General features: G+C 39.1%; 1 protein-coding gene across 5 annotated transcripts; it reads left to right on the top strand.

The window, feature by feature from the left end:
• Positions 1-1,721: 1,721 nt before the first annotated feature.
• Positions 1,722-16,217, top strand: DTWD1 (DTW domain containing 1). 5 transcript variants are annotated; one of them, XM_030498184.1, is made up of 6 exons: positions 1,722-1,961; positions 4,381-4,662; positions 5,702-5,845; positions 7,027-7,303; positions 10,048-10,292; positions 14,787-16,217. In XM_030498184.1, the coding sequence occupies exons 2-5, from the start codon at positions 4,387-4,389 to the stop codon at positions 10,275-10,277; spliced, it is 927 nt and encodes a 308-aa protein (XP_030354044.1). In that variant the 5' UTR covers positions 1,722-1,961; positions 4,381-4,386; the 3' UTR covers positions 10,278-10,292; positions 14,787-16,217. The 5 variants fall into 5 exon arrangements, with proteins under 5 accessions (XP_030354044.1, XP_030354043.1, XP_030354045.1 ...); XM_030498183.1 differs by having other exon boundaries at positions 13,832-16,217; XM_030498185.1 differs by having other exon boundaries at positions 1,878-2,301; positions 13,832-16,217.
• Positions 16,218-16,489: the final 272 nt, after the last annotated feature.

Genomic DNA, 16,489 nt, shown 5'->3' with positions numbered 1-16,489 from the left:
CAAAACGTTTACGCTATTATTATCTGTGTACTTCTAAAATATATACTGGAGAAAAAGTGGCAAAGCTGGCACTGCTCTTGCGTAAAGGTTTTGAAGTTGGAAGAATGTGAGGGTTGCAGATTAGCCAAAGTCTTACTGAAATCCATCACCCAATATCTTCCAAGTTCAGTATAACTAAAAACTCAAAACTTTACACTGTTATATCTGAGCAGAAACCATGTGTGAGAAATACTGGTTTGAAAACAATAATTTTAGTCAACAGTGAAATCAAGAATCCAAACAAAACTGATACAGCAACCATTGCTAAAATCGGTTTTGTTAATCTCACAGCTTTTGTGCAAATAACTGTATAGAATAAAAGTATACAAAGAAGCAATTTGGATTTCAGAGCCTGCTTTTAAGTATTGAGCAGGCTGCTTGTTCCCAAACAACAAGTTCTGGATTAAGCACCCAAAGAGCTCATTCAAACAAAGTAAGAGATGGTGCATTTAGTAAAACCTACTGTAATTAAATGTGGCAAGAAAGAATTTAGGAACTATTCTGAAAGTCTTCTTTGTGCCCAATAAACATTTTTTTATTTTGACGTAATTAACTACATCAAGATGCACTGTCACAGCATAAGGAGATAAAAACTATGGTGAAATGTGGCCATTTTTTGTACTACCGCAATGCATTTCATACTGCTGGCACGAAACACTGATCAAGCCAAAACAAAACAAACAACAACAGAATGCTGGTAGAAATCCTCTGCCCCTGAATGTAATACCACTGAAGTCAGAGAGGGTTTTGGGGTGTAATTGAGATCAAAGTTTGGCATAAAGTCTGCCTACAATGTCAACTTTTCCCCCTAAGGCTGTTACAACTAATATATCACAGACTTTAATTCATTGAGTTGAAATATGCTCTATACCAAAATTACTGGCTTAGTTTAGTTACTTCAACCTAAAAATGCAGTTACTGAACATTGAATATTGGGTAAATGCTACCGTAGAGCAGCATCCTCAAGCACGCCAAGGAATTCCACAGAAAAGATCCCATGTCCCATTTAGGGAGAGCTGCAAAACAAGAAAGAAATACAGCAACACAATTCTTCCAGCTCTTGGCATCACCCGTAAGTATGCAGCAAGAATATTACTAGGTGAGGGAAAAAAATACAGGTAAAAAAATCCTATCTAGCTTCCCTGGAGTTAACAAGGGCGTGACACCAAATCCTCAGATCCCAGCGCAGTGGGTTCAAGGTGCTTGTACAACGCAGCCGGACCCGCAGGGTGCTGCCACCGCCCCGGAGGAAACGCCTCAGGAGACATTTCACACGGGCTGGGAAAACCCGGGAGGAAAACCAGCTGGACAGGGCGGAATTCTCCCCTGCAGGTAACACGATGTGGTTTCTGGTCAGGTTTTTGTCACACAACACGCTAAAGAGCCGGTTGGGGGCCAGATGCCCCGAAATAAACACAAACCCCAACACTAGAGCCGACCCGTGAGGAGGGACTCCCTGCCTCCGGCTGCTCTGACATGTCCTTCATCTACCGGGGTCACCTCGAGCTGCCGCCGGCCCGCTGGCCACGGAGGTGTGCGGGAGGAGGACACCTCGCCGTGGAGAAGGGCCCTGAGGCCCGTCAGTCAGTCAGTCAATGTCTGTCAGTCAATGTCTGTCTGTCTGTCAATGTCTGTCAATGTCTGTCTGTCGGTCGGTCGGTCGCGTGGGCACGTCACGCGCCCCCTCAGCGTCGGCACGCGGCACGCGCTGCCTCCCGGCCCGCGCGCGCCGTCACTAAGGGCCCCTAGCAACCGTTCCCGCCGAACAGCGCTCCCCCGCACCCGGCTCTTCCGGTCCCCTCCTTCCCCGCGGCGGTCGAGCCCGACACTTTCGTTCCGGGGCCTGCGAGTGCCGCGGAAGAGCTGCGCAGCCGTCTGCGGCGAGCGCCGGCCTCGCGGAGGGCCTGGACCCGAGGGAGCGGGTGAGGAGCGGGGCCTGAGCGCGTGCGGAGCTCCCCGCCCCACCGCGAGGGCGGCGAGGCCACCGCGGAGAGGAGAGCGGAGGGAGCGCGTCGCGGCGGCAGCGCCGCTCTGGCAGCCCCGCGGCCCGCGAGGGGCGGACGGGGCCTCGGGGTGGCCTGGCCGCTCTCTTCGCGGGGGGAGGCGGCCCCACTCCGCCACCGTGGCCTGCGGCTGGGCCCTCAGAGGCCTTGGTGCCGCTGGGTGACGGGGACAGGGTCGTCCAGGCGTGCGGGGGCAGAACTGCTGTATTGTTCCCGTGAGATATGCCAGCAGCGAAGGGCTGCGCCCCTCGGAGTGCCGGTGCGTTTCCTGCGGCCCGCTTTATGGCTGCTCTGCCGCTTCCTTGATACAGAAAACCCCAGTCCTGTGTGCTGTCGGACCGCGCAGCGCCCGGCTCGTTGTTGAGGGCATGGGCAGCGTCCCCAGGAGCTGTTACCCTGCAGCCGCACCTAACCGCGCTGCGTCCGCACTGCTCCGCAGACAGGAGCAGGCAGAGGTGCGTGAGCACCCGGCAGTCACCGAGATGAGCGTTTTTTGCCACTTCGTGAAATTGACACAAAATCACTTTGTCCCGACTGAGATTTTAAGTTGTCTTAGAATTGCAGTCGGAATGCAGAGGGTCCCCTCCAGCGGCAGTGATTTATCGGGGTTTGGGAGATCAGGTGTAGATGTTATTTACAGTCTTAAATTATGTCTGAATTGAGATTTGGATCTTGCAGTTTGTGTAAACTCTATTGCCGTCTTGTTTTGAAAAGTATATTGAACATACACCACTGTAACTGTGAACAGCTATTATTTCGAGACTGCAAAGGTTTCCCTGTGCCCTTAGTGCAGTGTATCTCGTCAGTATCAATAAAGTGATTCGTGGTGTCATAGTTGAACACCACAGTGCCGTAAAACGTTACACTGAAAAGAATCAGGCTGGGAATGCATGTCAGATCACAGGGCCTCTCACCATCTTTGCTCCATGTGGAAACATGAGATGTAAGGTATATTTGCTTTATCTCAGATATTTGAAAGCAAGTTGCACTATAAAATTTGTATGCATATTAGATTTTATGTTAATTTGAATGGGCATCCTTGACCTTTCAAAAGTTAGAGCTTGGCAGCGGAGGAGAGGAAGGTATCATAGCATGCATGAGTATTTAATTTTACAAGAAAAAACAACTAATATTTCTGGGATTAATTTTAAATTTTTATTGGGAAGTGTGTTTTGGTTTTGTTATTTCTCAAATTACACTTGGTTTTATTTAAACAATTTTGGATCACATCTCAGGAATTATTGTTTGTTTGTTTTTGTTAAACATAACTGGTTTGTTACATCATTTCACAAGTGTGATCCCTGACATGAAAAAGTAAACCTAAATTAGCTGGAAGTAAATACTGAGAATGACTTTTTTCATTTTAAGCAATGCAGCACAGAGTGCAAAAGGCAGTTTATAACTACTGCAGGCTGTGTGGGCTCCTGCCTGGGAGCTGCTTTTAAGACCAGAGAGCGATCTAGTCAGAAGGGTTTTGCTAAAACTGCGCCTGTGAGCTTCTGCACACAGCAGCGCTAATTCTGGCTGGATTGGGTGCGGGCACACAGTCAGGTTTCCAAAACATTACTCAGAGTACACAGTGAAAATTTTATGCCAGCTGCAATGGGTGAGACAACATCTGTCCTGCAGAAAGCCTGAAATAAAAAATGTTACTCCATAAATACGAAGTTGCAGGATGAGCTTAGACTGGATGAGCACTTACTTTCTGGTATATGGAGCACCAAAGCCGTGTTTTAGCTCTTGAGACTAATTTTTCAGCCTCAAGCCTTGCTCCTGGAAGATTTCTTTTACCACACAAAGTTCTGTCATCAGGGATTTCATTCAGGTAGTTTGGTTTGCCCACCCGCACTAAAATTCAGGATAGAAATCTGATTTTGTACAATTATCTCTTACGGATTTCTATCCTGTAGACATTTAATTCAGTGTCAGTAGTCATGCTGAAGATTAATGGGACTGCTCATCCAGGTAAATGGTGTCTACCAGTGTTTTCACAACAGTGAAGACAGTGATCCTACCAAAGGGAAAAAAAATTAGTTCTGCACATGTTAAGTGAGTGGGAGAACTTACCTCAGTGAAATGATGAACATGCACATATGTGCTTTAAGGATACAGGTCTCAAGTTCTTTGTAGCCATTTATCTCATGCTCTCCTGAAATCTGTTCGGAGTTCTTGTGCTATAACAACTGAATCAGATGATGTTGTTATTCTTTCTGTTACAGGAAATACCTTCTTTGATGAGTATTTTTGCTAAATTGGATCATACAGAATCATTTCTAATAAATTAGTTCATAGTATATTGGATTTTTATTTAACAGCTGCAATATACTGTCTATTTCAGCTAACCATGTCTTTAAATTCATCCACACTTTTAAATGAAGAAAACTCTCAAGAACCAAAAAGAAATACTGAACGTTTGGGAAGTCTAGAATTGCAGACTCCATCGTCGTTTCAAGATAACCCACTTCAACAGCTACAGCTCGCATCGCAGGAAGTACTTGAAAAGGCAAAGAAGAGTGGGAGATCAAAATGCCCTCAATGCAGTAGTTCAAGGATGTTTTATTGTTATACGTGCTTTGTTCCTGTTGAAACCGTCCCTACCAAAGAAATTCCAACTGTGAAGGTTAATATTTCTTGTAGATTTTTTTATAATATTCTTGTGCTTTTTAGTTACTGGGGATGGAGAACAGACTGTCTGTGGACGTTTCATTTCTGATTCATTCATTATGGAGGTTCATCTTTAACACAGCTATAAGCTACAGTTCGGTAAAATTCTTGTTCTTATGTGAGGAATTACATGTACAAACACTGGCGATGTTCCAGTCCTCATGTATCTGCTGGATGGGAAGAAGGAAGGTATGCTGAATCACTCAGCTTCTTATGCAAATGGTTGCTTTCACTTAGTTCTTAGAAGTTCTGTATAGTGCTCTGACCTTCATTCTTCAGTTTCTAAGAACTCTGGCCAGAACAGAGGACATTGCGAGCAAAAAATGATTAGCCCATAATTTTTGTCCATATTAATTTTACATAAAATGGAAATGTGAGCTAAAAGGCATTCCTAAATGTCATGGTTGTATAATTCAGATAACCACTGTTAAATAAAGACTAAAAAGCCTAATGTCTTTCAGCTAAAGTACCTGGAGAAACCATTAAAGAGGAGTGACATTTTGCAGAATCACCTAGGAACTAAAGTCTATTTTGAAGACACTGTAGTTTGAAAGCATTGTGAAAATACGTACTTCAGAAGTACTTTGGAAATTCGACCTAGTGTATTTAAGTGCATTTTCATTGAAATGGCCATTTTTGCAGTGGCATGAATACCTAATACAGATAAGCATTCATATTTACAACCATTATATTGATTAAATCAAGACCACATCTTCTTTACCTTAAAGATAGTATTCCTAAAGGCTTTACCACAATAGTGCTGCAGCATTCCAGATTGCATTCATTGCTTAAGTATCTAGATGAACTGAATGTAACAGGTGCTTCATGTCACTTATCTCTGGTTTAGTTCTAAACCTGTTAAAGCAAAGATGTTGTCAGAAATTGGCAAATATGTCTTAATTACATAGTCATAGGGATTTCTACCAGATTTTGCATAAAGCTTTGTACCTGCATGTATGGTCATAAATGTTTATTTCTTTTCTTTTTTACTGTAGTTACCTTTGAAGATTGACATTATTAAACACCCAAATGAAACAGATGGCAAAAGCACTGCTGTGCACGCTAAGCTCCTGGCACCCGATGATGTTACAATTTATAAATACCCCTGCATTCCAGAATACAAAGAAAAAAGACATGAAGTAAGAAATTCCATATAGATAGCTGGGCTTCGTGCTGGGGAGATGCAGAGGAATCTTCTGAACTTCGTGCTGTAATGGTACTGCACTCTGCTGGGAAGCAGTGGGAGGGAAGCACTGTTGTGTTAATCCAGTCCACTCTTATCTTGCACTCTCAAAATATGCAGTGGTTATGGGGTGTCCTCCAAAGCTTATAAAAACTGTAGCACTACTTAACCACCTTGAACTTCCTGTGTTTGCCACCTTAGATAACATATAATTTGATTCACTGTGTACCATAAGAAATATTTTGCCTAAACTTATTTTCACAAACACGTGAAAGTATTCAATTTAGAGCAGGTTAAAATAGCAGTTAGTTGTTGTGCTCATCTGTTCAGCAGCTGCAGTATTTAAACTTCTTTAAAATTTTTAACATTCCCTATTTCAGAAAAAACCTAAAATGCTACTTCAGTCAGCACAGAACCTGAAAAATGTGAGCTATGGACTTGGATTTATATGCTCATTGAAATGGTGTGATTAATCTGAAATTTACACATACCATAATTATCATGTTTGACTGCATGAAGAAGAAAAGATACGTATTTCAGACATGTTATTTTCTTCAAGGAAAGCAGAGGTGGCAAAGAGAGGCAGGAATCTGAAAAAAAGGCAGAAAGAAGAACAGGGAAGGCAGGCAAAAGTGGGAAGATACTGCAGTAACTTTGTATTGTCCAAGCTTTCCAAGTCACAGATTCTGAATGCTGCAGTAAGCAACTGAAAAAATACTAAGGCCATCACTGGTCTGCAATAGACACAAGGGCAGAAGAGATTTTTTTTCTGATCTAAGACTTGTGAATGAAATGTGAAACTATTTTTATGGCCTTCCTGCCCCATACACGGCAATGACAAGTGAAATTTGAATTTTCTCAGGGCTGACACCATTGTCTAGGCTTAAAAAATTGTTGTTTACAAAGTATTAGAACTGGTAGTAGAGGCATGGAGGTGATATTTAAAGATGGCTAACAAGTATTCATTATTTTAACATAGTCTTTTATCTTTTTAGACAACAATATTTTTTAAGAGATGCTTTTTCATCTTGTCATGACTTCAATGTTTGCAGACAGGGATAGAAAATTTCGGTTAATGAAACAATTCCTGGTGTTTTATTAGATTTTGTTAACGTTCACATTTCTTTCTTTGTTTAGATAGCACTTATATTTCCTGGCCCCAATTCAGTTTCAGTAAAAGATATTGCTTTCCATCTCCAAAAGTATGCTAAGAAAGGCATTCACACTAACGATGATGACTGTTCCCGAGAACCATTTCTTAAGCAAGCAAAACTTGAACCTAAAGAAGAAGAAAAAAATCTAAATGAATGCATCTCAACCAACGGGACTGAAGGCACTAGACTGAAGAAAATAATATTTATTGACAGTACCTGGAATCAAACTAACAAAATAATAACTGATGAACGACTTCAAGGTAAAAAAAAAAAAAAAAGTTGATATTGAGATGTTTTTGCTACAGAAACAATTAAGGGAAATATACATCTGTGTAACAGACCTGAGTATGATAAGTGTACACCTAACACTATATCTGAGTATACATGAAAGATTCAACAGCCTATTTCAGTGCTGTAGCCAAAGACTGAATTACTTTTGGTGTCTTATAATTTGTTTCACAAGTTATAGTAAGACTAGTATTAAGAAAGCATTTACATTGATTTTCCCACTTCTCTATTGGAACACGTTTCCTCAGCCTCACAGAATGGAAGCTGTCATGTTGGACAACATAAAAACAGTAGTTTGAATGGCCTCTGAAGGAAGCCAGAAAGATTTCCTTTGCAGGTGGCTATCTGCTTTTTCAGGAGACCCAGGAAGCATTTCTGTACACACTAGGGGCAGGCTGGCCACTAGAAGGTGAATGAGGGATCTAGGGTGCAAGTATGTCATGGAATGGTTTGGGTTGGAAGGAACCTCAAAGATCACTTGTTTCCACCCGCCTGCCATGGGCAGGGACACCTTCCACTAGACCAGATTGCTCAAAGCCTTGTCCTGCATGGCTTGGTTCCTTTTTCTAGTAAAGTTCTTTGTTCCATGGTAATTTCAAAGACCTCACCACTTCCCAGACAAAAAGACAATTCCTGCTTGCCGTCCACACCCTCTCATCGCTGAAAGCTAAAACTTATAATTCTGCAAAGGATTTTTGTCTTAGGTTCATTACAAGGAGTTTACATTTAAGTATTCTAAATAAAACCACAAAAGAGAAAAGAATTTAGCAAGAGCTAGGAGTTTGAAATATGTAGGAGTTTGAAATTACTTTCATTAGTGAAAAAGGTGCACTTAGCTGGGAGGCAGGATATCAAGTTTATAGGTAATATATAAACCCTGCTTGATAGGGCCTGCTTTGCACTGGACCCCACAGAATTTCACAGGCTTCTTATATGCAGGATGAATGTCGTTTTGCTGTCTACTCAGTTTATTAAAGAACCCCATGTGTTAGTGTAATGTATCGGCTAATTAAAATCCTGTTAGCAAATATTTCCCTCGTACTGTAAGCTTTCATATGAATGATCAGTATTTGTAACAAAGCATTGCCTTTGGGTGTATAGAGTACAGATGATAGAAACATGCTCAGTAAACTGTAACCCTTAAGCTCGTTCGATTTTTTTGTTGTTGTTGTTGTTCTTTAAAAAAATCCTAAAATTCTATGTTTGAAATTAACTGATCCTGCATTTGCAGTAAGCTCAGCAGTGTCAGCAGTCTTGCCTTCAATGGATTTCTGTTTGTATTCAAACCACAAATAGGTGGGAGTTTACACTGGAGGAATCATTCTGTAAATGTAGTTCACTGGTGTTAAGGTGGGAACATCGCTGAATTTGATGAAGATTTCACTTCGGTTAGGCCTGAGAATTCAAGTATTGAAACCTCTTCAGGGAAACATGCAGTTTCCTATTACTATTTAGAATACTTATGTAAGCATTGTTAGAGGTAATAATTAGGCTACGTTACTTTGAATTTTTAGTTCCAAAATGCCAACAATAACATTTAAATTCTCCTGTTGGAATGATGGAATCTCCTGTTCAGTTTTTTTTTTCCTAAATGCTTTTGGAGAGATTTCTTTTACTATGCAAGATATCATACATTACTAACTGCAAAGCAAACAACTAAATCCATCTTGCAATTACACTAGAAAGAATTAAATGTAGTTTGAAGGTAAAAAGTATAGAATTACAAGTGCTGGGCTATAGGCCAGTTTGCACGCCTGAATTTGGATCTTACTGAAACTTCTTTGTCCGTAACTTCCAAGCAATCCTAAAACCGTATTGTTACTTATACTATTACTTTTACTAACCTGTCCCATGACACACACTTAGTATATGATTTTAACATTTAGAAAGAGGTAATTTTACAGTTACCTCTGATCCTGGTATACACCTTGATGGGCGTATATGCTGGTTTTATAATGCAACTGTACGTTCTGTTTACAAAGTGATGACACATTAAGGTGGTTTTAATTTTAAGTCTGTGCTTCTTAAGGAACATAAAAAACAAGACAGACATTTAAAATTCATCTGAATAATAGAACAGAGACTATAGTAGATAAAAGATTTCCATGTGCCATACAGAGACCAAATTTCTTTCTTTCATCTCAAGTGGGAATGCTTTTAGTTTCTAATAAAATTAATGACCAGATTCCCTTATACTTACTCCCAAGTAATCCCAGTGAGATTTCAGTTACTTAAACAAATGAAAAATGTCTAGCTTTTAGCAAATATTTCTCAGTTCAGCAAAACTGAGGCATTCTGTTTTCCACTGAAAGCTATTAGCTTTGCAAACAATGAAGTTTAATAATAATTTTATGAACATTGATGAGCCTTTTGTACATGTGGGTTTCACTCTTCCCATCTGAAGAGACCATGCAGTTTGGTGAGGGCTATGAAGCTGTATGAATGAAAGGATTAGCCTATAAATTTAATTGCAGATGAGGATTGTAAGGTAGCATTTACAGCACTTTCTCATCAAATTTCAGAGTGGTACACAAAGGAGGATAAAATTACTGCCTCCATTTTACAGAAAAGAAATGGAGGTACAGGAAGAGAAGTTATTTGCACGCAGGCATCTAGCTGGCTAGCAGCAAAGCCAGAAAACAAAACTTAAGACTTGTTTGGCATCCCATCCACCAATCCACATTGTCTAATCTATGTCACCTTTTTTTCTTGACAGGGTTGCTGCAAATTGAGTTGAAGACAAGGAAAACTTGCTTTTGGCGTCATCAGAAGGGGAAGCCAGATACATACCTTTCCACAATAGAAGCAATTTATTATTTCCTTGTAGACTATCATCAGGAGATTTTGAAAGAGAACTACAAAGGACAATACGATAATCTGCTTTTTTTCTTTTCATTTATGTACACATTGATTAAAAATGCCAAGTGTTGTGCAGCAAAAGAGTAGGATGTCTGTCTATAGGTAAGTTACACTGTATTTTGTTTCTTTTATAATAATAAACTGCACAAATGTAATTATTTTTACCTAAATGAAATCTGGAAATAGATTGTACTCTTAATAACGGTTAAGGGTTTGTCCAAAAGTAAGCTGCAGATCTTATGTCCAGCACACTTGAGGTTGTAGAACTACTCTGATGAGCAGTCTGATTAGAATTACTCCTTTGAAAACACTTAGACTTTGCTAAGTGTTTTGTCATCACAGCAAGATTATTTCCTGAGGTGGGGATAGGAGGACTTGGCCCCTCTTGCCATAAGGAGTCATGTCTCTGAACTGTGAAAAGGAATTAGCATGCTAGCTTTTTATTATTATTAATACTTTATTTCAGGTGTTTTCATTGTGTTTTACCCAGTAAAACTGATTCTACTTTCATGACATGAAAAGCTGAGTGAAATTCTTAGGATGGTATTTAACTGGGGGGTGTGCCAATACAAAATGAAAGTAAGTGAATAGAATATAAATAATGTATTTTCAAGACTAATTCTGGAAAATTGTCCTAGTAATAGAAAAGAACAATCTCTTTAAACATTATAAAGTGTATGATTTCTATAGTACCATTCACATACTTTTTGGCTAATTTTTTAATTATTATCATATATTATTAAATGTCACTGTGGCATCTCATAGACAGTAAAATTTTATAGATGCCACATACTTTTGTCTGGAAACAGAACTTTTTGCAGGACTCAAAGTAATTTGCAGAGACAAAAAATAGGGAAGATGGTTGTTCTGACCACAACATTTCTGACAAGACATCCTCAATTTAGGCAGACAATCGATCTGCTGTGTTTTTTCTTTTGCAGTAATAGTGCAGATTTGAACAGCTAAATGTGACTTTGTCTATGCTGATGAAAGTTTTGATGGTGTGTGCAGCACTGCTGGCAGAGTCATCACATGTGAATGTAGTTACAGAAGTGTGACTTTGCCAAGCTATACCATGCAGCTGCTGCTGGCAGAGGTAACAGACCTAAACTGTATCTTTAAAAGCAGTTATACAAATATATTTTTGTCATACTAGGATGTTTTTCCAGAAAAATTCAAGTTGGTAAAAATTACAGTCTTAAGGCAGAAAAAGAATGTTTCATTAGAGGTACAATATAAGATGGATAAATATTTATGAATATTCTCAGAAGCACATTACTTAAAACACTAAATCTTGTCAAAGTGTCACAGAAAAATTATAATAGATTCTTTTTTTAAACAAAAAAATCTGAAGTTTGTTGCATATTTTCCTCGAAAAATTGTTCTAAATTATCAGCTGTAGCCCAGGAGGGCCCTGTCTCACCCTGGTGATCATAGAAACAGGGCCTTGAAACACACCTTCAGAAAATCTTACACTGACACAGCTATATACAGGCTCAAACAACTGATTTGCAGGAGTTTTTTTAATGCTTCAAGATATTGAAATCAAAGTTAATATTGCAATATTAACAATTGGGCAATCTGATCTAGTTGAAGATGTCTCTGCTCAGTGCAGGGCGGTTGGACTAGATGGCCTTTGAAGGTCCCTTCCAACCCAAACTATTCTATGATTCTTTAATTGCTGAAAACAGAAGATACAAATACACTCTCTGCAAGTCATACTTATCTTCACAAGTGAATGCATATAAAAATGCATGTCAGTGGACAATCAAAACACATTTCCATTTACAAAAAGAAATGCTAGTTAAGTTACATAAACGCATGTGAAATGTGCAGGAACTGTGAGAGCATCATGAGAAACACAGGCTTAAAGTCAGAATGAGAAACATCATTTTTAAATATACATATAATATTGAGTTCATGTGCCAGGCAATGAGAAAAATCAGCAGTCATGTCTCAGTGTTACTGAAACAACACATTTCTTATTCATTTGGTTCTTATTGCTATTGAGAGGCTATTTTAGCTTTCTACAATGATTAATGCTATTTCCTTTGGTATGAATTTTGATAGTCTTTTGACATTTCCATCTGTTCTTGTATTTCTTGAACAAAGATTGTTGTAATATTTTAAGTCACACAAGTACAATAGCTTGAGAAGGAAACTTTGACCCACTTTAAACAAACAAAAATAAAATGAACCCACTGACCTAATGTTTTACAAGAACCAGAGAGAAAAATCGAGGGGGGGAAGGGGGAGTTACTTCCAAGACACATTTCCCTGAAAACATGTTTTTTTATTTAAGAAGCAGAGGTCAGATAAAAGCTTATATAAGCTGTTCTTTGTTACTTTTGGAAAATAGTTTCACAAGGTTAAAAATGGTTTCCAAATTTAAGTTTTGTGTATTTCACTTTATTTGAACAATGGGAATTAAGAATCTTTTCCAAAAGTAAATTAGTCTTAATTCTCAGGTGAAATCAATGTACAGAAAATATTTTAAATCTGGAACACTGTGTCCCAGAATTGGGTTCAGATTCTTTTTCTTTCAGTGCAACTGCAGTGTAATGCAAGAGTCATTCTTACCCCAAGTGACAGAGGCACATCTAATATTTGTCATTAATTATGGTCTGTTGATATTCCTCTGATAACCTTTTATGAGGGCGGGAAGGAGGTTATTGTCACTTCTGCTGCAGATCTGCTCTGAGCAGCAGATGTAGTTCTCTCTCCTCTCCCATCTGTAAAAATGTTTAAATCCTCTATTTAATTTCAGTGTTGGTATAAGCAGCCAAACCAGCCAAGTCCTCCGCCTCGCACTGAAAATGTCTCAATACTGCTGATACATTTTTCCAGCTTTGAGACTGAAGAATAATTTTGTTCCACAAAATGAAAGCGATCAAGTGGTTAATCCTTTCAAGTGCAATTAGCAGCACTGACCTCCCTGTTCTTTAAAATGAAGGTCATGGGGAGGTAAAGGCCAGTTCTGGGCCTTCTCTTTCATATCAGAATACCCCTTCACTAACTATCTCTTCTGTTTCCAAAAACATCAGAGAGCAAGGGGGAAAACAGGCTTCTACTTCCATTAGCAGTAACTTAAACAGCCATAAGTTAAAGGGGGAGGAAAAGGAAGAGCATCTCTATCTATCTCCTTTCACAACAGAAGACATCTGGCCTCCTGTGGGGAGGCCCCAGATAACAAAGAACCTGTCATTACAAAGCTCCACAGTGTGTTCAGAGAACCATTTTACCTGCAGTCTGGCTCATTCATTTCCTGCCACTGAAGCCATCTGCTTTTGCTTATTGTGGGTATTTTTGTTCTTTGTTTGGCCAGGAACGTGAAGTGGCTTCACTTTAGCATGCCTGTATGCTTGGTCAGAGGCAGTGTTTAATCCTTTTCTCAAAAGGAATATAAGGGAGCTGCAAAAACCAATTCCTTTCCTGAAAGGTAGCACAAATATGTTCCAAGCCTAGGTTGAATAAAGGGTCATGTCAGTGCATGAGTGGGGTAAAGATACATTGAGATTGAAAAGAGATGGCAACTTGGAATCTACAGAAGCAGCTTCCAAAGCACTTGTAATCTCACTTGATTTAAATCCTTTGCTACTGCTCCTTGCCTCTTTTTTTTTTTTTTTTAATTTTTTTTATAGTTTGAGTGCATCTGGTTTTCCAGAGAGGCTTCTCCAGGCCCAACTGCAGAGTAACGTAGCGATCTCTTCTCGCCTGCCTCTTGCACTGACTTTCAGTATTTTGCCTCAATGCTTTAAAAATCAGTCTGTATTCATAAGCTGTGTCATAGCATACTTATAGAAAAAGTAACATGATACAAAAATCTATTCCACCTATAGCTGTCTTTGAAAACACCAAATTAAGGGGGGGGTGGGATGTGAACAACTTCCTACTAGTTTCCCATCATCTACTATAATGCAGTTAATACATACCATTAACTTGTCCCAGAGAATTCCAAAACGCTGAGCATCAGCTGAATTCAGACTTGGTTTGTGACCCAAAACTTAATGGTGACTGCAGCAATGTTAAAACAGGAAAGCTTTCCCACTAAGATGAAAAGATCATGTGGCAGTAAGTTACTGATCTATTGATACCAGATTATGAGGTCACCCATTAAGGTACGGAACAACTCAGCATAGTTCCTGAACTGTCATCCCTTGTCTTGAGATACATCATTTGAGTAAAATTCCAATGCTGTCATTAGTTAGAATGTCGATTTTGACTGGTGACACTTCATAATGCCAACATCCAAAATAAGGGTTCATATGAAAGATTTACTAAATTCTTCCTGTATGCCTAGTGAGAAAGTTAACATATTGCTGCCATTTTATGGATTCTGAAGAGAAATCAGATGCTGTAGAATTTTGAAAGTAATGTATCACATTAAAATTATGGTGTGGTTTCTTCACCACTACCTGCCAGAAAAAAATACAAGTATTTCTTGAGTCCCATAGTAAGAGGTGGGAACTACTTCTCTAACACAAAACAGACTCTGTATTTTCACTTCACTGGAAAAGGGAATTTTTGTCTAACTTTAGCACAACTGGGGGTGTTCTCCCATTCAAATCAGTTATCATTTTACTGCTGACTTTACAGACCACTGGTGTTATAATAGGATGCTTAGAAACATACCACTGAAGAGTGAACAGAAGAGAATGCTCCACACCAACACACTCAAGATTGAGTCCTGCTCAACCCTATCATCCTGTGTGCTTCACTTCTCTTACCTACAAAGTTGATTTCTGACTCTGAGTAACATTTCTGCATATGAAGCTGGGCCCATAAGCCAGTTGAACTCAGCATGAAATCTAAAGGTTGAGTATTATTACTTCAACAGTTCTGATGGTAAAATTTTCCAACAACAGGGCTAGAAGAGCTGTACAGAAGTACATGTATATGTGTAAGTATCAATAATATATACCTTCCTCCTAGCGATAAATGCACTAGGACATAAGCCAAAGATTTTCTTCTATGCTGTTTCTGTCTTAGGGAACATACAAAGGAAATCAAAGCATGGTATCAGAGTTTACAAAATTAAAGAATAAACTGTTGTATGTACAGACTAAATGTATATTTTAATTAGATACAGACATACAGCTGAGCCTCCTAGTGTACACAGATGAGTACTTTGACTAGGAATTGATTTGTTAAGTTCAGATGCACTAATCAGCACAAGTGCTGTGTTACCCCTCTAAACAAAACACTGGAAAAAGAAAGAGTATTTCATACCTTTTCACCACTTGCAGTATTGTTGCTAATGAGACTAGTGTGGTTCCCTACTGTTATCTCAAAGTGTCATGTTTTCTTTGCATCTTCAAGCAGCACTGAAATATTATTTGTTAAAAAAGTTTAGCACATCCATCCATCCATCTATCCAGGCTTAACAGGGCATGTCAAAAGATGCCAAAGGGGTAAAGAGGTTATTCCAAAACAACTAAAATTGTTAAACTGCAAAGAAAAATTCAGAGAGCATTGAACTACACAGAAATTCTGACTCGCCTGCACAGAGGAAATGCCGTGGATCATGTTCCTCCATTAGTTCAGCAGAGAAGGGGAGAAAGGAGCAAGAGCGCAGCCTCCCTGGTACGAGGGAAAATGCATCTGCCTCAAGTAATTGTGTGCAGTAACACCTACAGTGAATGTACACACATACAACCCTTGATGGAAAATTCATACTGTGTATCATGCAACATGATGGTTTCTTTGTTGTCTTTTGATTATTTACTAGTGAATAAAATAAACCAGAGATGGTGTTTCTCTGATGTTTTGGGGGTTTATTAATAATATGCAATTAGTTTAAAAATTCCTCAGTTTATGCTAGCGTTTACTCAATTTTGATGTATTTTTATGACAAACAACAGCATATAAACCTATTAATCTAACTGTAAATTTTATAATATACCTTCTGTACTACCACAGTGAGGCAAGACCTGGCCTTTACTCTGTATGAATACTTTTTTGTGCATATGATCTGGAATAACATGTAGCTTTCATTAAAGAAGTTGTCTGTGAGGTTAATAACATGAACTCCTCATTTTTTTGTGGCGTTTTATGTCTCAGTATCATCTTCAACAGACATGCTATTAACAATGATTGCTTATAATCTCTAGCCGTATCAATGTCTATATCTGCTAATGTCTACCAATCCTGGTTTTTGAACAAATTTAGGACTCTTGAGGCTTTCATCATCATAAGTCAGGCTGGTTTCCATATGGAAAACCTTACTTCTACTCTATTAAAAATTGAATTATAAAAAACATTCCTAGGATGCACTCAATTTTGAAGGGTCTTTCTCTTAA

This window comes from Strigops habroptila, chromosome 9 (assembly GCF_004027225.2).
Source record: "Strigops habroptila isolate Jane chromosome 9, bStrHab1.2.pri, whole genome shotgun sequence".
NCBI classification, from domain to species: domain Eukaryota; kingdom Metazoa; phylum Chordata; class Aves; order Psittaciformes; family Psittacidae; genus Strigops; species Strigops habroptila.
Note: the sequence above shows the minus strand (reverse complement) of the source record. Positions and strands in the feature narration are given on the sequence as shown.